The sequence below is a fragment of the Anser anser genome (genome assembly GCF_964211835.1).
Source record: "Anser anser genome assembly, chromosome: 4".
NCBI classification, from domain to species: domain Eukaryota; kingdom Metazoa; phylum Chordata; class Aves; order Anseriformes; family Anatidae; genus Anser; species Anser anser.
The window spans coordinates 12,059,703-12,072,845 of NC_139724.1; the positions used below are offsets into that span (position 1 = coordinate 12,059,703).

At 47.7% G+C, this 13,143-nt stretch overlaps 1 protein-coding gene across 4 annotated transcripts in view; it reads right to left on the reverse strand.

Moving 5' to 3' along the window:
* The window catches only part of HERC3 (HECT and RLD domain containing E3 ubiquitin protein ligase 3), a 44,474-nt gene extending 34,907 nt beyond the window's left edge, over window positions 1–9,567 (reverse strand). For 2 of the 4 annotated variants that reach the window (XR_014584295.1, XM_083835810.1), the window contains exons 1-2: window positions 9,131–9,561; window positions 4,943–5,200 (exon numbers count right to left, since the gene is read on the reverse strand). Coding sequence is in view for 2 of the 4 variants with exons in the window: in XM_083835810.1 (XP_083691936.1) it covers window positions 4,943–5,168 (226 nt within the window). In the remaining 2 variants the exon portion in view is untranslated. Of the gene's footprint in view, window positions 1–4,942; window positions 5,201–9,130 lie in introns of all 4 variants that reach the window. The other 2 variants (XR_014584296.1, XM_083835809.1) reach the window with 2 other exon arrangements.
* Between the last annotated feature and the right edge of the window lie 3,576 nt (window positions 9,568–13,143).

Below are 13,143 nucleotides of genomic sequence, written 5' to 3' on the forward strand. Positions count from 1 at the left end.
GTGTCTCCAAGCCTGTTTAGCACGGAGAAAAGAGGACTGAGAGGGGAACTGATCGACATACAGAAATATCTGAAGGGAGGGTGTCAAGAGGATGGGGCCGGACTCTTCGGTGGTGCCCAGTGACAGGACGAGAGGCAACGGGCACAAACTGAAGCGCGGGAGGCTCCGGCTGAATGTGAGGGGCACTTCTTTACTGTGAGGGTGGCAGAGCACTGGGACAGGCTGCCCACAGAGGTTGCGGAGTCTACTTCTCTGGGGATATTCAAGCAGGAGATATGCTTGGCAGGGGGGGTGGAGCAGATGATCTCCAGAGGTCCCTTCCCACCTCGGCCGTTCTGTAGTCAGTCCTGCAGCCAGATGACTGCTGTACCCACGTCCTTCCACCCTGTGACCGTGTCTGAGCTGAGGGATCTAACTGAAGCACCTCCGAGTCCTTGCAGCACAGAGAGCATTACTTCATATACCACGCACTGCGAGCAAGACCTAAGGGGTTTGCTCCACTTTTTGTAACTGGACGGGTGCCATTTAGCCATCTTTTCAGGTTATCAGAGCAGTTTTGCACAGAAACAGGAAACATTTAGCCTTCACAGAGGCATTTTATATTTTCTTCTAGAAGGAAGGCTTTGATTAAGAAGCCCAGAATTTCCAAAAGCACTTGGCCTGCTCACTTGGCTCCTCCCTAAATCAATCCTGCAGCAATTTGCACAGGAGCAGAACAAAGCCACATGTTCCTGAAAAGTCACACCTGTACAGTGCAGGCACTGCTGCACATTTGTCCTTGCTTTCAATGACATCCCAATCAGTTTCACAAGTCCTGTTTGAAAACATCACTGCACAGAAGGTGGGTGACTGGGAAAGGGAGGGATTAACACGCTCCCATTGAACATTTACAGAAGAGTTTTTATTTATTCTTCGATTCAGTAGCTTTCAGTAGTACAGAGGTTTGATGTAACTTGAACACCCCATCTTTTGGGTTAGTAAAAAAATGTTTACACACTCAAGCCCAACCCCAACTCATAAGACAGCTTTTGGAGAAAGCTCTTCCTGAAAACATTTGCTCTAGCAACAGTACTTAAGAAGCAAAATGGAAGGTGTTGGCTGAAAAACTGGTCTCACAGCTTGCTGCTGGATGTAGAACAAAAGCAGACTCTCATCCCTGGATGCACTTTACTTTTTTTTTTTCCCTTCAGAACACAAACTGGTCTTTTGGATACAAATGTGTCAAAAGGAAAAAAGTGTCAAGTGCATACTACCATCACAGGGTTAAAGTACAAGTGATTCATTTGAACACTTAAGTAGGACACAGATTAACACAAACCTCAGGAACTTGAAAGATTTTATTGTGTTTCTGCAGTAAAGGTGTTCAAGGACATGAAATTCAGTCATTTAACTGAGGTTATTCTGTATAACAGGCCATTCAATCCACAAAAATGAATTAGTTCATAGGGCAGAAGCAAGATCAGAAGTGTGTAAATGCACAGAATTATTCCACTTTCTCTGCTGTAAGATTTGAAGAGCATTCTGAGGAAAGTACAGATGCTCATATCTCTATTTCTTTTTCAGGAGTTTACACACGCAATCAGCTGTTTAAAAGGCAGGTCAGGTGTTAAGAGAGTAAGCATTTCTTCACCGAACTGCTGCAGGAGCAGCTGTTTTCAGCCGGAAAGCAACTTTTCAGAAGAGGAGCTGGGGGAACCTTGTGAACACCAAGCTGGACACGGGTCAGCGCCATGCCCTTGCCATGTAACAGCATCCCATGGCTGCACTAGGCAAAGTACCACCAACAGGTCGAGGGAGGGGATCCCTGCCCTCTACTCAGCACTGGTGAGGCCACACCTGCAGTACAGCCTCCAGTTCTGGGCTCCCCAGTCCTGGGGAGACATGGAGCTAATGGAGATGGTCCAACAAAGGGCCGTGAAAACAACGAAGCAACTGGGGCATCTCTTTCACAAGGACGGGCTGAGAAAGCTGGGACTGATCAGCCTGCAGAAGAAAAGACTCGGGGTGATCTTATCACTGTGTATAAATACAGCAAAGGGAGGGTGCAAAGAGGACAGAGCCATGCTGTTTCCTGTGGTGCCCAGTGCCAGGACAAAAGGCAACGGGCACCAGCTGAAACTCAAGATGTTCTGCCTGGACATCACGAAACACTTCCGTGCTGTGCAGGCGACAGAGCACCGGCACAGCTTGCCCTAAGAGGCTGTGGAGTCTCCCTCCTCAGAGGCCTTCAAAAGCTGTCTGGACGTGGTCCTGGGCTACCCACCCTCGGTGGTCCTGCTCGAGCACGGGGGTTGCACCTCTTCCAACCAAGATTGCCTCCAGAGGTCCCTTCCAACCTCAACCATTCTGGTTAGTTTCCCCCTTCCCAAAAATCACATTCTCCTACCGCTGTCATCCCAGCTGTACGTGCTTCTAGACCTTACCTATTCAAGGCAGCAGCCACGCCTCCTCACCCGTGACTTGCTCACTTCCACGGCTGCTTCCAACAAACACAAGCCCTGCCACTTCTCCTCCTGCTCCTGAGCAACCAGGGCCTCCCAGCTGGCTTCTCCCCAACAAGGAAGAGGCTAAAAGAGGAAGATCCACACAGACTGTCCTTACAAACAGGTCACACATCTGAATTCTCAGCTGTTACACAGTTTATGATTTACAGGCACACCACAGCGGGCATCAGTGTTTCTGGCCACTTCAGCTCCACACCGAAGTTCAGAGCAAGTAAATTTACACTTGAAAAGCAAGGCCACTGCGTTCAGAGAAATTCAAGTGACACGGATTATGTAGTGAGACTGGATATAATGATATTTGAGATTGGACATGGTATTTGCAGCCCCTGCAGCAATGAGCACTGAGATTCTACGACGTAAACTGAGACAATACTACCCTGCACTTCTGCATCCGAGCAGGAAATCTGTAACACCAGGGTTTTGCCTGCTGTTTGCTACCAGAGGGAAGGTTCAAGGCAACTTTGGTGCCAGACACTTTTCTGAAACTCCCTCGGGACATTAATTACCAAAGTCCCCCCCCCCGACACTTTTTTTTTTTATTCCCCACTAGCAGTAGTCTGAATGAGCTGCAGAGAACAAATCCCTATACCAGAAAACACGTTCAACATCTCAAGGACTAACATGTGTCTAAAGCTTTACAAATGCCTAAAAACCAGCTGGCTATCTCACACACCTCTATAATTTAGCCCAAATTCCACAGCAGCCTTTACCTCGGGTATCTGGGCCTAGCATACATATGCCCACTCAGATAAAACACGCTTTCTGTCACAGGGAGTCAAGACATCAAGACAGACCTGAAGAGAACCAAATCTAAGTGAGATTACAGGGCTAAACAGGAAGTTTAGAGGTACAGTTAGAAAAAAGCTTCTTGTTTCCTTAAACTACTGCAATTCAAAATTACCACTGTGCACTGGAGACTTAATGCATGGTAACACTTGATGATGCTCGGGAAATTGAGCAAACTCAGACTGATTTTGCAGAACAGTGGACTCTTAACTCTTTACCATGAAGATCTCTGAATTAATTCTCCTAAGTAGTAACATCAGGAAAGGACACTTCCAGAAAAGAAATCTCCATCAATTCGTACTCATTCAGCGGAAAATATTCCCTCAGTAATCTCTGCTCCCTGCAGTGGAGAGGCACAAAAATCAGCTCGTTGGTTGCCAGCCTATCTCTGCATTACATCCACAAGCTCAGCCAGTGTGATAATAAACACAATACAAAACAAATTTAAAAGCATCTTTCATTTCAAAAGGTGCTCCCTAAAGGACTCCTCTAAGAGGAATTACTGAAACAACTGTTCCTGTTTGATGTTTTTGTAAGCAGCACGAATGAGAAGCAAAATTGAAACAGTATCCTCTGTGTAAATGGAAGGTGGAAGAAAAACAAATTAATTATTTGGAATACATAGTTACGGGGACCAGAGTCTTCAAAAAAAAAAAACAAACCTTGCTGCATACAGAATAACTCTTTTCCCCCTTAGTCATTAGTAAAACCTGCAAGCTTTTCAAGGAAAAAACGGTGAGATCAATGTTGAGTGTATTGTATTGCAGATTCCTAGAATTTTATTCATAAGCAGACATCATCTTGGGTAGTAACTGTCTCTGACTGAACAGCACGATCACATATTCTTAAAAACAGTAACTGAAGCTTTTAACATAATGGCAGCATATGTCTCCATCTCTCTCCCTCCCGCTCCCCCCCTCCACCCCAAAGCATGAGAGATAAAAGGGAGCTGCTTCCTCTTTGAGCACAGCCCTGGGCAACACGACAGAGACCGCTCCACCCTTCTGAACTCCTCAAGCATTTTTTTTACAGCCTTCAAAAGGTGCTGGTCCCCTGCATGTCTTGATGTTATTCAATTTGAGTTTGGGGAGCACAAAGCTACGACAACCTTCTTCTAGCTTAAGAAACCATGAAGGGTGAAAGGCATAAGTTGACAAGAGATTTGCAAGAGCAAAAAACAAAATTCATAAACTCTCTCGGCCAAAAGCAAGTTTGCTATCCGTAACTATGCCCAACACACATCTATTTCGCTTTGATGTAAATGACAAAATTCCCAGCAATAGTTGAATGAGAGTAGGCATAAGAATGCAGCACAATTGGAAAGACAGAGCAGAAGACGCTTGTGGCTCATGGCCCTTTTATCGCAAGGCACCATGAAGCCAAATAAAAACACCTGTCCTGAGACCACCTTCACTCGCCTCTGCTCCTTGATGCATTTCCCGTACAAAGCGAGCAGATACGTCTCCCCAACCATACTGCCCAGCTTCAGCTTTCCAGAGCCGGCAAATACTATTCAGCATCGCTACGTTACAACGTGATCTTCAGCTCTGTCGGCTGTCCCAGCTCCACGGCAATCAACGCAGAGCACCTTCCCTGGCCTTCTCAGCCCCCCAGCCTCAGCCAGGTTGAAGCTGCATAAGTGGCAGGCTTACCTGGCTTGCTGCCTTCACTCTCATGCCCCAGTTGGCCTTTGGTGTTCAAGCCACAGGTATACACTTCCCCATCTTCTAACAGGAACACAGAATGGTTTCCTCCGCATGCCACCTCCTTGACGTTTCTATCATGGATGAATCCGTACACCTGCGGTTCAGGAATGATGACCTGGAGGTTGCTACCGATCCCAGGTTGTCCAAAAGACGAGTAACCCCAGCATAGCATTTTCTCTCTTTTCAGCAAGTCATGTATTCTTCCTGGGAAGAGAAACAAGGGGAAAGTGTGGATGAAGCAAGAATTTTCCACGAAAAAGCAGTTCAAGTAGAACAGCACGCTGACAGCTCAGCCCCTGGCAGCAACAGATACATAAAACTCTAACGTCGCTGCAACCTGCCAGAGCTCAGGTGTTATCTCTTGTGCTGAACGCAGTGAAAGTCAGGGATTTCAGATAATGCAGCACAGCGGGAAGGAAAAAACAAAGCAATGTAAAGGGACCGAGCTACTGCACAGTCTGAACTTGGTATGGCAACAGCTTTCTATTGCATAAGAGCTGGGGGGGGATCGGCCCTTGTTCCAGAACAAGCATCTCACAGATTTTAGTAACGCTTCTTTGTCACTCCTAATCTCAGTGTTTTGGGGCCGTTTGTTACACATGCCGTACTAGTAAGACATCGAGAACTCCCCTGCTTGAACTAGAAACTGATTAAAGCCCTTTTTCTTTGTAAAGAGAAGAAAAAAGAAAGCAGAAAAGAAAATGAAAGATCCTCAACATCAAGTCTTATGATTTACCATGCCAAGTTTTAAACTAAGGCAATTTACAGCTGCAGCAACACTAACGATGTCGGTACAGGATCTAAAAGCCAGAGACAACCCTCAAAGCACCAGAGAATTCCTCAAAAAAAAATCAGATTTATTTTCCCACTCAGAGTAGACAGGAAACACATGCAACTCAGTTGGTTTCCAAAGCTCGGTGCTAATTCAAGCTCTAGGTATTAGCAGCAAAGCGTTTCATAATCCAAGTCCTAAGCATTGCGTGTTCATCTCCTACCAGGCTCCCCTCGCCCGCCAGTTGCGGTCACGCAGTCAGGTGCGGTCACCTCCACCTCGGCAGGGCTGAGCCAGACGGGAGAGGGAGAGGATAGGATTTCCCAGCTGCAGTCCGTCAGCGGTGCAATTTCCTGCCACAAACTGTTTGCTAGGATCTCTTATCAGGTGCCCTAAAGTACGCACTGAATCCCATTTATTTCTAAGAGCCTCTGCTCCTTTTTCGCATAACCCGTTTCAGTCACCCCCCACATATAATTAATTGTCACAGGCCAGCTGCAAGGCACCCCCAGTTTAAAAAGCAGGAGGTTACAAGGCTCTGTCCAGCTGGCAAACCCATTGCTGCACATACTCTGCGCTTGGTTGCCCTCAGACGGCCCATGGAAGACACCCTCTGTGCTAGTTACACTATTTCCTACACCAGGAATAGGAATGCCGTGGGACGCAGTAACACTGAAGTCATGCACGTGCTTATGCTTCAAATGACACAACTGCTATATTTATAGGGAACTTCATGTTCTGCCTAAAAAAAAAAATAAACACCGCAAAAAACAGCATAAGCAACTTCCTGCAGGTGACAACACAAAGGCACAGAAGCATTTCAAGCCTGACACCTGAAACAGCAAAAAAATCTGAGGCTACCATTTCTCTCATCCTGGGGAACCACCTTATTGCAAAGGTATAAGCAGCTTCACAACGAGAGCAACCCTGAAGATCCACAGATCGCCCTCCTTGCTGCTCTAAGCAGACGTTGCCTCCGAGCTGAAAAGACTTCAGCGCTCTACAACCTGAACTACAGTGACATTGTACAACATGAGCTAAATATTAATTTAGGATACCTTTCTAAAAAGGTTTCTGAACAGTCTGCTCCCCGTGGGTCACAGTCTTCTTTCCAGATGCTAATTTCATTTAAAATGCTAAAAATACTTTAATTAATTTCCTTGTGTTAATATTCCACACAAGCAGTTTCAGTACTGGGCAGGGGGTGTGCGTGCAATTAGCAAATGATGTTTTTTCCCATTGTTAAGACATAACTTGAAGTAGGAAGAGGTCAGACTCCCAGTGATTCATATGAATTACTAGGGTGACATCTCACAGAAGCTCAGAACCCATTCATGCTAGCTGTCAGATTTTCTGAAGCACCTAAAATCTAACAATCCCTAGAGCAGACAATGAGGCGTGCCAGAAACCGTGGAAAATCTGACCTTAAATGGATTTTTGATTAGTTCTGCAAACATGTCCTTTTGAGTCCCACCCTCCCACCCTCTGAACATTTTGCTGATAAATCCGTGTGCAGCTCTATTCCAGGCAGCACTTTCCACTCAAAGAGTGAAAACCAACATAGCCACTTTCCATTTGAGCACACAGACACAGCCGGCTGTTTCCCAATGGCCTGGTATGCTGTGTTTTTACCTTACTTATTTTGAAAACATAACACATCTCTAAAACCACAATTGTTTTAATGTGCTGTTGTGCCCTGTGCTGTCACCCCACCACCACCACTACAGCATGCAAAGCTGCTGCAAACCTTAATACATCGTGTGTTCGAGCAGGAGCTGTGTCCAGAAAGACAGAGCTTTGAACAAAGATTCACGCTTCGTTTCCCATTCTGGTCAAGGCAGTTATTCCTCTGACATCAGCGGAAGAACAAAATAGCCATCCTACACTGCAAACTCCTTCTACATATCCTCCTTATACTAAAATGAGTATATAAAAAGCTTTTACGGCAAGTAGGCTATAACGTAGACATGCACATATACACACAAAAGTGGATAAAATTCATATTCGCTTACCTGAGTTTTCAATGCTATTCCTAGTACTCAGCTGGATACATCTTAAAGATAAAAATCCAGCTTTTTATAGGGCAAGCCCTTAGGAAAAGGTCTTTAAAATGCATCAGTTAGGGCATTACAATTCCTGACCCTTTTTAAAATTGGATTGTGAAGAGATAAGGAGTCAACCGCTGCACCTATTCCCGCTCTTCACTGGTCACGGCACAGCCAGCTTTGTATTCATGTTTTAGAGATAAGAACGGATGCAATGCAGCAGGACTGCTCATTTGCAGACTCCCTGTATGTAACCACACCAAAAAAAAGGGGGGGAGGGAACGTTCCCAACATCCTCATTCCAGGAACAACTCACCCCTGAATCACTGAAGGATGTGCACAGCACTGCTAGAGCCAAGGAGACGCGGTACAGCGGGGAGTTTTTTGAGGAGAACTGCTGTGATTGGGAGATCTTCGCTATAATAAGACTCGCTATAATAAGACTCAGCTGACATGCTTAAGCATACATCCTTTGGTGAGGAACCAACCCTGGTGGCTGAGTGGATTATTGGAAAATAATAACAGCGCACGTAAGATCATGACAGGAGATGTTTTATTTTGCCCTTTTTTTAATGACATGTAGTCTCTTCACATGCTCATATGAACACATGCATAAGCTATAGCCGTGACAGTGTGTGTAAGATCGTGACAGGAGACCAGAAGATGGTTTTTGTCCTTTTTTCTAACAGCTGTCATGACATAGGCAGGTTCTTCACGTGCTCACATGAACACACACACAAGCTGCAGCCATGACAGCGACTGCACGCTTCCTGGGAGAGCCAGTTAGGTAAATACCGTGCTCACAACAAGCACCGCTCGGCACAGAGCGATCCCTAAACAAAGAGGCCTGCCAGCTGGCAAGGCGGGCACGAGCAGCCTTTTCCCTTCCCCGTCGTTTCCGAGATTTCAGCTCCCTTTTCCAGCAGCCCCACAACGAAGGGGCGTACCGCTCCCTTCTGTCACCGAGCCCGCTTTCTTCTCCCTTTTTGCCCCAGCCCAGCGCAGGCCCCAGAGCATGAAGCAGCGAGGTGCGACGACGAAGGAGTTAAACCGCAGGCCCTCGCCCCCCCCCCGGTGCCCACCTCAGGGCCGGCTGCGCCCCCGGGCCTGGCACCCCCCGGGCAGCCGCCCCCGACGGTGAAGCAGCCGCGCTGACGAGCCCCCCGCCCTGCCCGGCCGTCCTCCCCTCCGCCCGGGCCGGCTGCGGGAGCCCCGAGGGGCCCGGCTGGGCGGCCCCACGCGCGGCCCCGCTCCCCCGCCAGGGCCGGGCCCCGAGGGGCGCCCCCCGCGCCGCGCCGCGGCCCCCCCCCCGCTCACCTGCCGCCAGCCCCGCCGCTGCCGCCGCGGCGACGAGGAAGTCCGGCCCCTTCCCCCGCCGGGAGGGGCGGCGCGGGGCTGCCAATGGCCGGCAGCGCTACGGCGGCGGCGGGAGGGGCGGCGGGCGGCTCCGCCGGGGCCGGGCTGCTCGGGGCTGGGCCTGGTCCCTTCCCTCAGCGTGGGTACGGCCCCGGCCCCAGCTGAGGGGAGCGAGTATTTCGCGAGTGAGCCGCTCCGCACAAAGGTGTCGAGGGGACAAGGACAGCTTCCTCTAGATAGGTTGTCCAAAGCCCCAACCAGCCTGGCCTTGGGCACCTCCAGGGATGGGGCATCCGCAGCTTCTCTGGGCAGCCTGTGCCGGTGCCTCAGCACCCTCTGAGAGAAGAATTTCTTCCTTATATGTAACCATTCCCCCATGTCCTATCACTACACTCCCCAGAGCTGAACGCAGCACTCCAGGTGGGGTCTCACAAGGGCAGAGCAGAGGGGGACAGTCCCCTCCCTCGCCCTGCTGGCCATGCTGCTTTTGGTGCAGCCCAGGATGCAGTTGGCTTTCTGGGCTGCAAGCACTCACTGCTAGATCATGTTGAGCTTCTCATCAACCTACACCCCCAGGTTCTTCTCCTCAGGACTGTTCTCAATCCATTCTCCTCCCAATCTCTATTTGTGCTTGGGATTGCCCAGATTCAGGTGCAGGACTTTGCACTTGGCCTTGTTAAACCTCGAGAGGTTTGCCCAGGCCCACTTCTCAAGCCTGTCCAGGTCCCATCCCTTCCCTCCAGCATTTCAACCACACCATGCAGCTTGGTGCCATCAGCAAACTTGCTGACGGTGCACTTGATCCCGCTGTCCATGTCACCAACGGAGATGCCAAACAGCGCTGGTCCCAATACTGACCCCTGAGGAACACCACTCATCACTGATCTCCACCTGGACATTGAGCTGTTGACAGCAACTCTTTGAGTGCGACTATCCAGCCAAATCCTCACCCACCAAGTGGTCCATCCATCAAATCCATCTCTCTCCAACTTAGAGACAAGGATACCGTGGGGGACAGTGTCAGATGCTTTGCACAAGTCCAGGTAGATGATGTCAGTTGCTCTTCCCCTATCCACCAGTGCTGTAACCCTGTCATAGAAGGCCACCAGATTTGTCAGGAATGATCTGCCCTTAGTGAAGCCATGTTGGCTGTCACCAATCACCTTTTTATTTTCCATGTGCCCTAGCATAGTTTTCAGGAGGATCTGCTCCATGATCTTGCCAGGCACAGAGGTGAGACTGACTGACCTGTAGTTCCCCAGGTCTTGCTTTTTTCCCTTTTTTAAAAAGGGGGGTTATGTTTCCCTTTTTCCAGCCACTGCAAATTTCACTGGACTGCCACAGCTTCTCACATATGATGGACAGTGGCTTAGCAACTGCATCTGCCAGTTCCTTCAGGACCCGCAGATGCATCCCATCAGATCCCATTGACTTGTGCAACTTCAGGTTCTTTAGCCGGTCTTGAATCTGATATTCTCCCACAGTGGGCAGTTCTTCATTCTTCCAGTCCCGGCCTTTGCCTCCTGGGGCCTGGGCCATGTGGCTGGAACTCTTGTCAGTGACGACTGAGGCAAAATAGTCATTAAGTACCTCAGCCTTCTTCATATCCCCAGTGACTAGGTCTCCCGCTTTCTTCCGAAGAGGGCCCACAATTTCTCTAGTCTTCCTTTTATCACCAATATACCTATAGAAACCTTTCTTGTTGCCCTTGATGTGCCTGGACAAATTTAATTCTCAAAGGGCCTTGGCTTTCCTAACCTGAGCCCTGGCTGCTCAGACAATGTCTCTGTATCCCTCCCAGGTTATCTGTCCTTGCTTCCACTCTCTGTAGGTCTTCATTCTCATTTTTCAAAATGACAGTCAGTATTTGAGCAAACCATGTAAAGATCTTTGCAAGGATGCATCAGACACAAAAGGCCAGTGTTTGTATACTTAGTATGCACTCTGTCACTTATCAGATACAAATTCACTTTCTGTATTTGCATGGGTCATGCATGTTGAGCATGAAAAGAGTTACTTGCTATTGTACAATTGCACCTATGACATAATAGCTTCTACTTACTGTGTTACAAGCAGCTTCTAGAATAAGTGTAGAGGAAAAAATGTTTGTTTCATTTGTTTTTATTTCTTTTGTCATTTGGAGATATCTGTAAAAAGTCCCTTAACACTCATTTTCCTCTGTTTGTCTCTGAGCAATCAAGGAGGGGAAGACATCAAATAAATAATAATAATAATAATAATAATAATAATAGTAATAATAATAAAGAGGAAATGAAGCCCAGAATTTGTCCAAGGGGTCAGGAATCTGTTGCTCAAACCTATTGCTAATTGGCCACATTTCGAGTTCACAGCGAACTTTCAAGGCTGGTCTTTCATAAACGTGTAAAATAGTAAAAACGCCAAAGTAAATTGGTTTCATGCACTTTACTGAGCACAGCTCCCTCTGGAGGCTACTCCCAAGGTTTATTTCTTCGTGCTAGCTCAGGTTTGATTGCACCATGAATTTACCTCATCTGTTGTTTTTCAGGTGGAATCAGAGAGGCAAGGGGGGGAACTACATCTCTCTGCTGGCTAGCGAGTGGAAAAATCCCTCTGTGTGGCCATTAGTCTCTGTGTTGCTCTGGAAGCAATGAACTCTTCTGTATTTTTTCTTTTCAGCCCTTTCTGTGTCAGGAAAGAGACTTTTTTCAGAGAAGCTCAGAGGATTAGCCAGGGATAGCTGCCCATGCTGGCTGCCACGAGCTAAGGTGAGGCCTTGCTAGCCCCCGTGGAAGTGGCATTTCTGCGTGGTGTCTGCTCTGCAGCAAATCCAGCACGAAGGCATCCCTAACACTCTTCACCAAGGCTACCCACTTTGTTTCTCGTGGCTTACAAGCTGCCTGGGTGCCCAAGTCATCCCAGATCCACACTGACTGCATCAGCTGCTCTACAGGGCTCTGGCACATCTCTACAGGTGATGTTCAGATCAGAAGAACAGTCTAAAAAAATCCTGCTGCAGGTTGAATATACTTTTGATACCTGTGTAAAGCCTTTTAAACTCATAGCTGGGTATCAGACTCACTCACATTGTATTTCTTTGCATATTTTATAATAAGCACTGCTTGAAAAAACGTAGACACAGCTTAGAGCTCGAAGTCATTTCAGAATATGACAGTGTTCTACTCTGCTTCTTTGAAAGGTCTTTCTAAATTTTTTTATTTTTTATTTCTATAAAAGCAGGGCTTATTTGAGGACAAATCAAAGATAGCCTTGAAAGTTATTCTGGGATTTAATCTCCCATGTGCTGTTGCATCATACATGATAAGGAAATTCCTTCAGGCTCTAAATAAGCCTATTATCATCTAATCTCTGATGGGTTATTTGGAAATCCAAACAATATATCTTTTGTGCACTTGCAGAGCACAAAAGATCACTCTGGATTTCCAAGATCTAACAGAGGCTTAGAAAAGCATAAAGGAAAGCAAAGGAAAGAGAGGGGAAGGGGAAGGGGAAGGGATGAAGCAGCCGGAAGCAGGCTGGTAAAGAGCCATCAGCAGGCTAAGCTGTGACAACAGTCAGTCATGATGGTGGCACAACAGCTCGGGCTTCTGCCAGTTCCCTCAAAAATACACCTGCAGCAGGGTGGTGCCTTTCCCAAAGATGATTAGTAAAACAGTTTTCATGTAGTTGGGAAAAAAGACACCTCGAGCAGATCACACTGACTAGTTTTCATTTGTCTTTCCCATGGTGCCCTTTCTGCTCCAGACAGGCAGGGGCTGGGGGTTGGCTCTGCACAGGCCACCCAGGGCATGGGGCATGTATCCCCTCCATGCTCCAAATCACATGTTCCCAGGGGAATCCCTGTAATCTGAGCATCCTTATACAAGACAATGGGTGTCATCGCCATGGTGTTTAGTCTATTTTCATCATGCAGTGTTTGTGCTTCATTTCATCGCAAAGAGCTCAGCCACCCTGAGGATCCCATGTGGCACAGG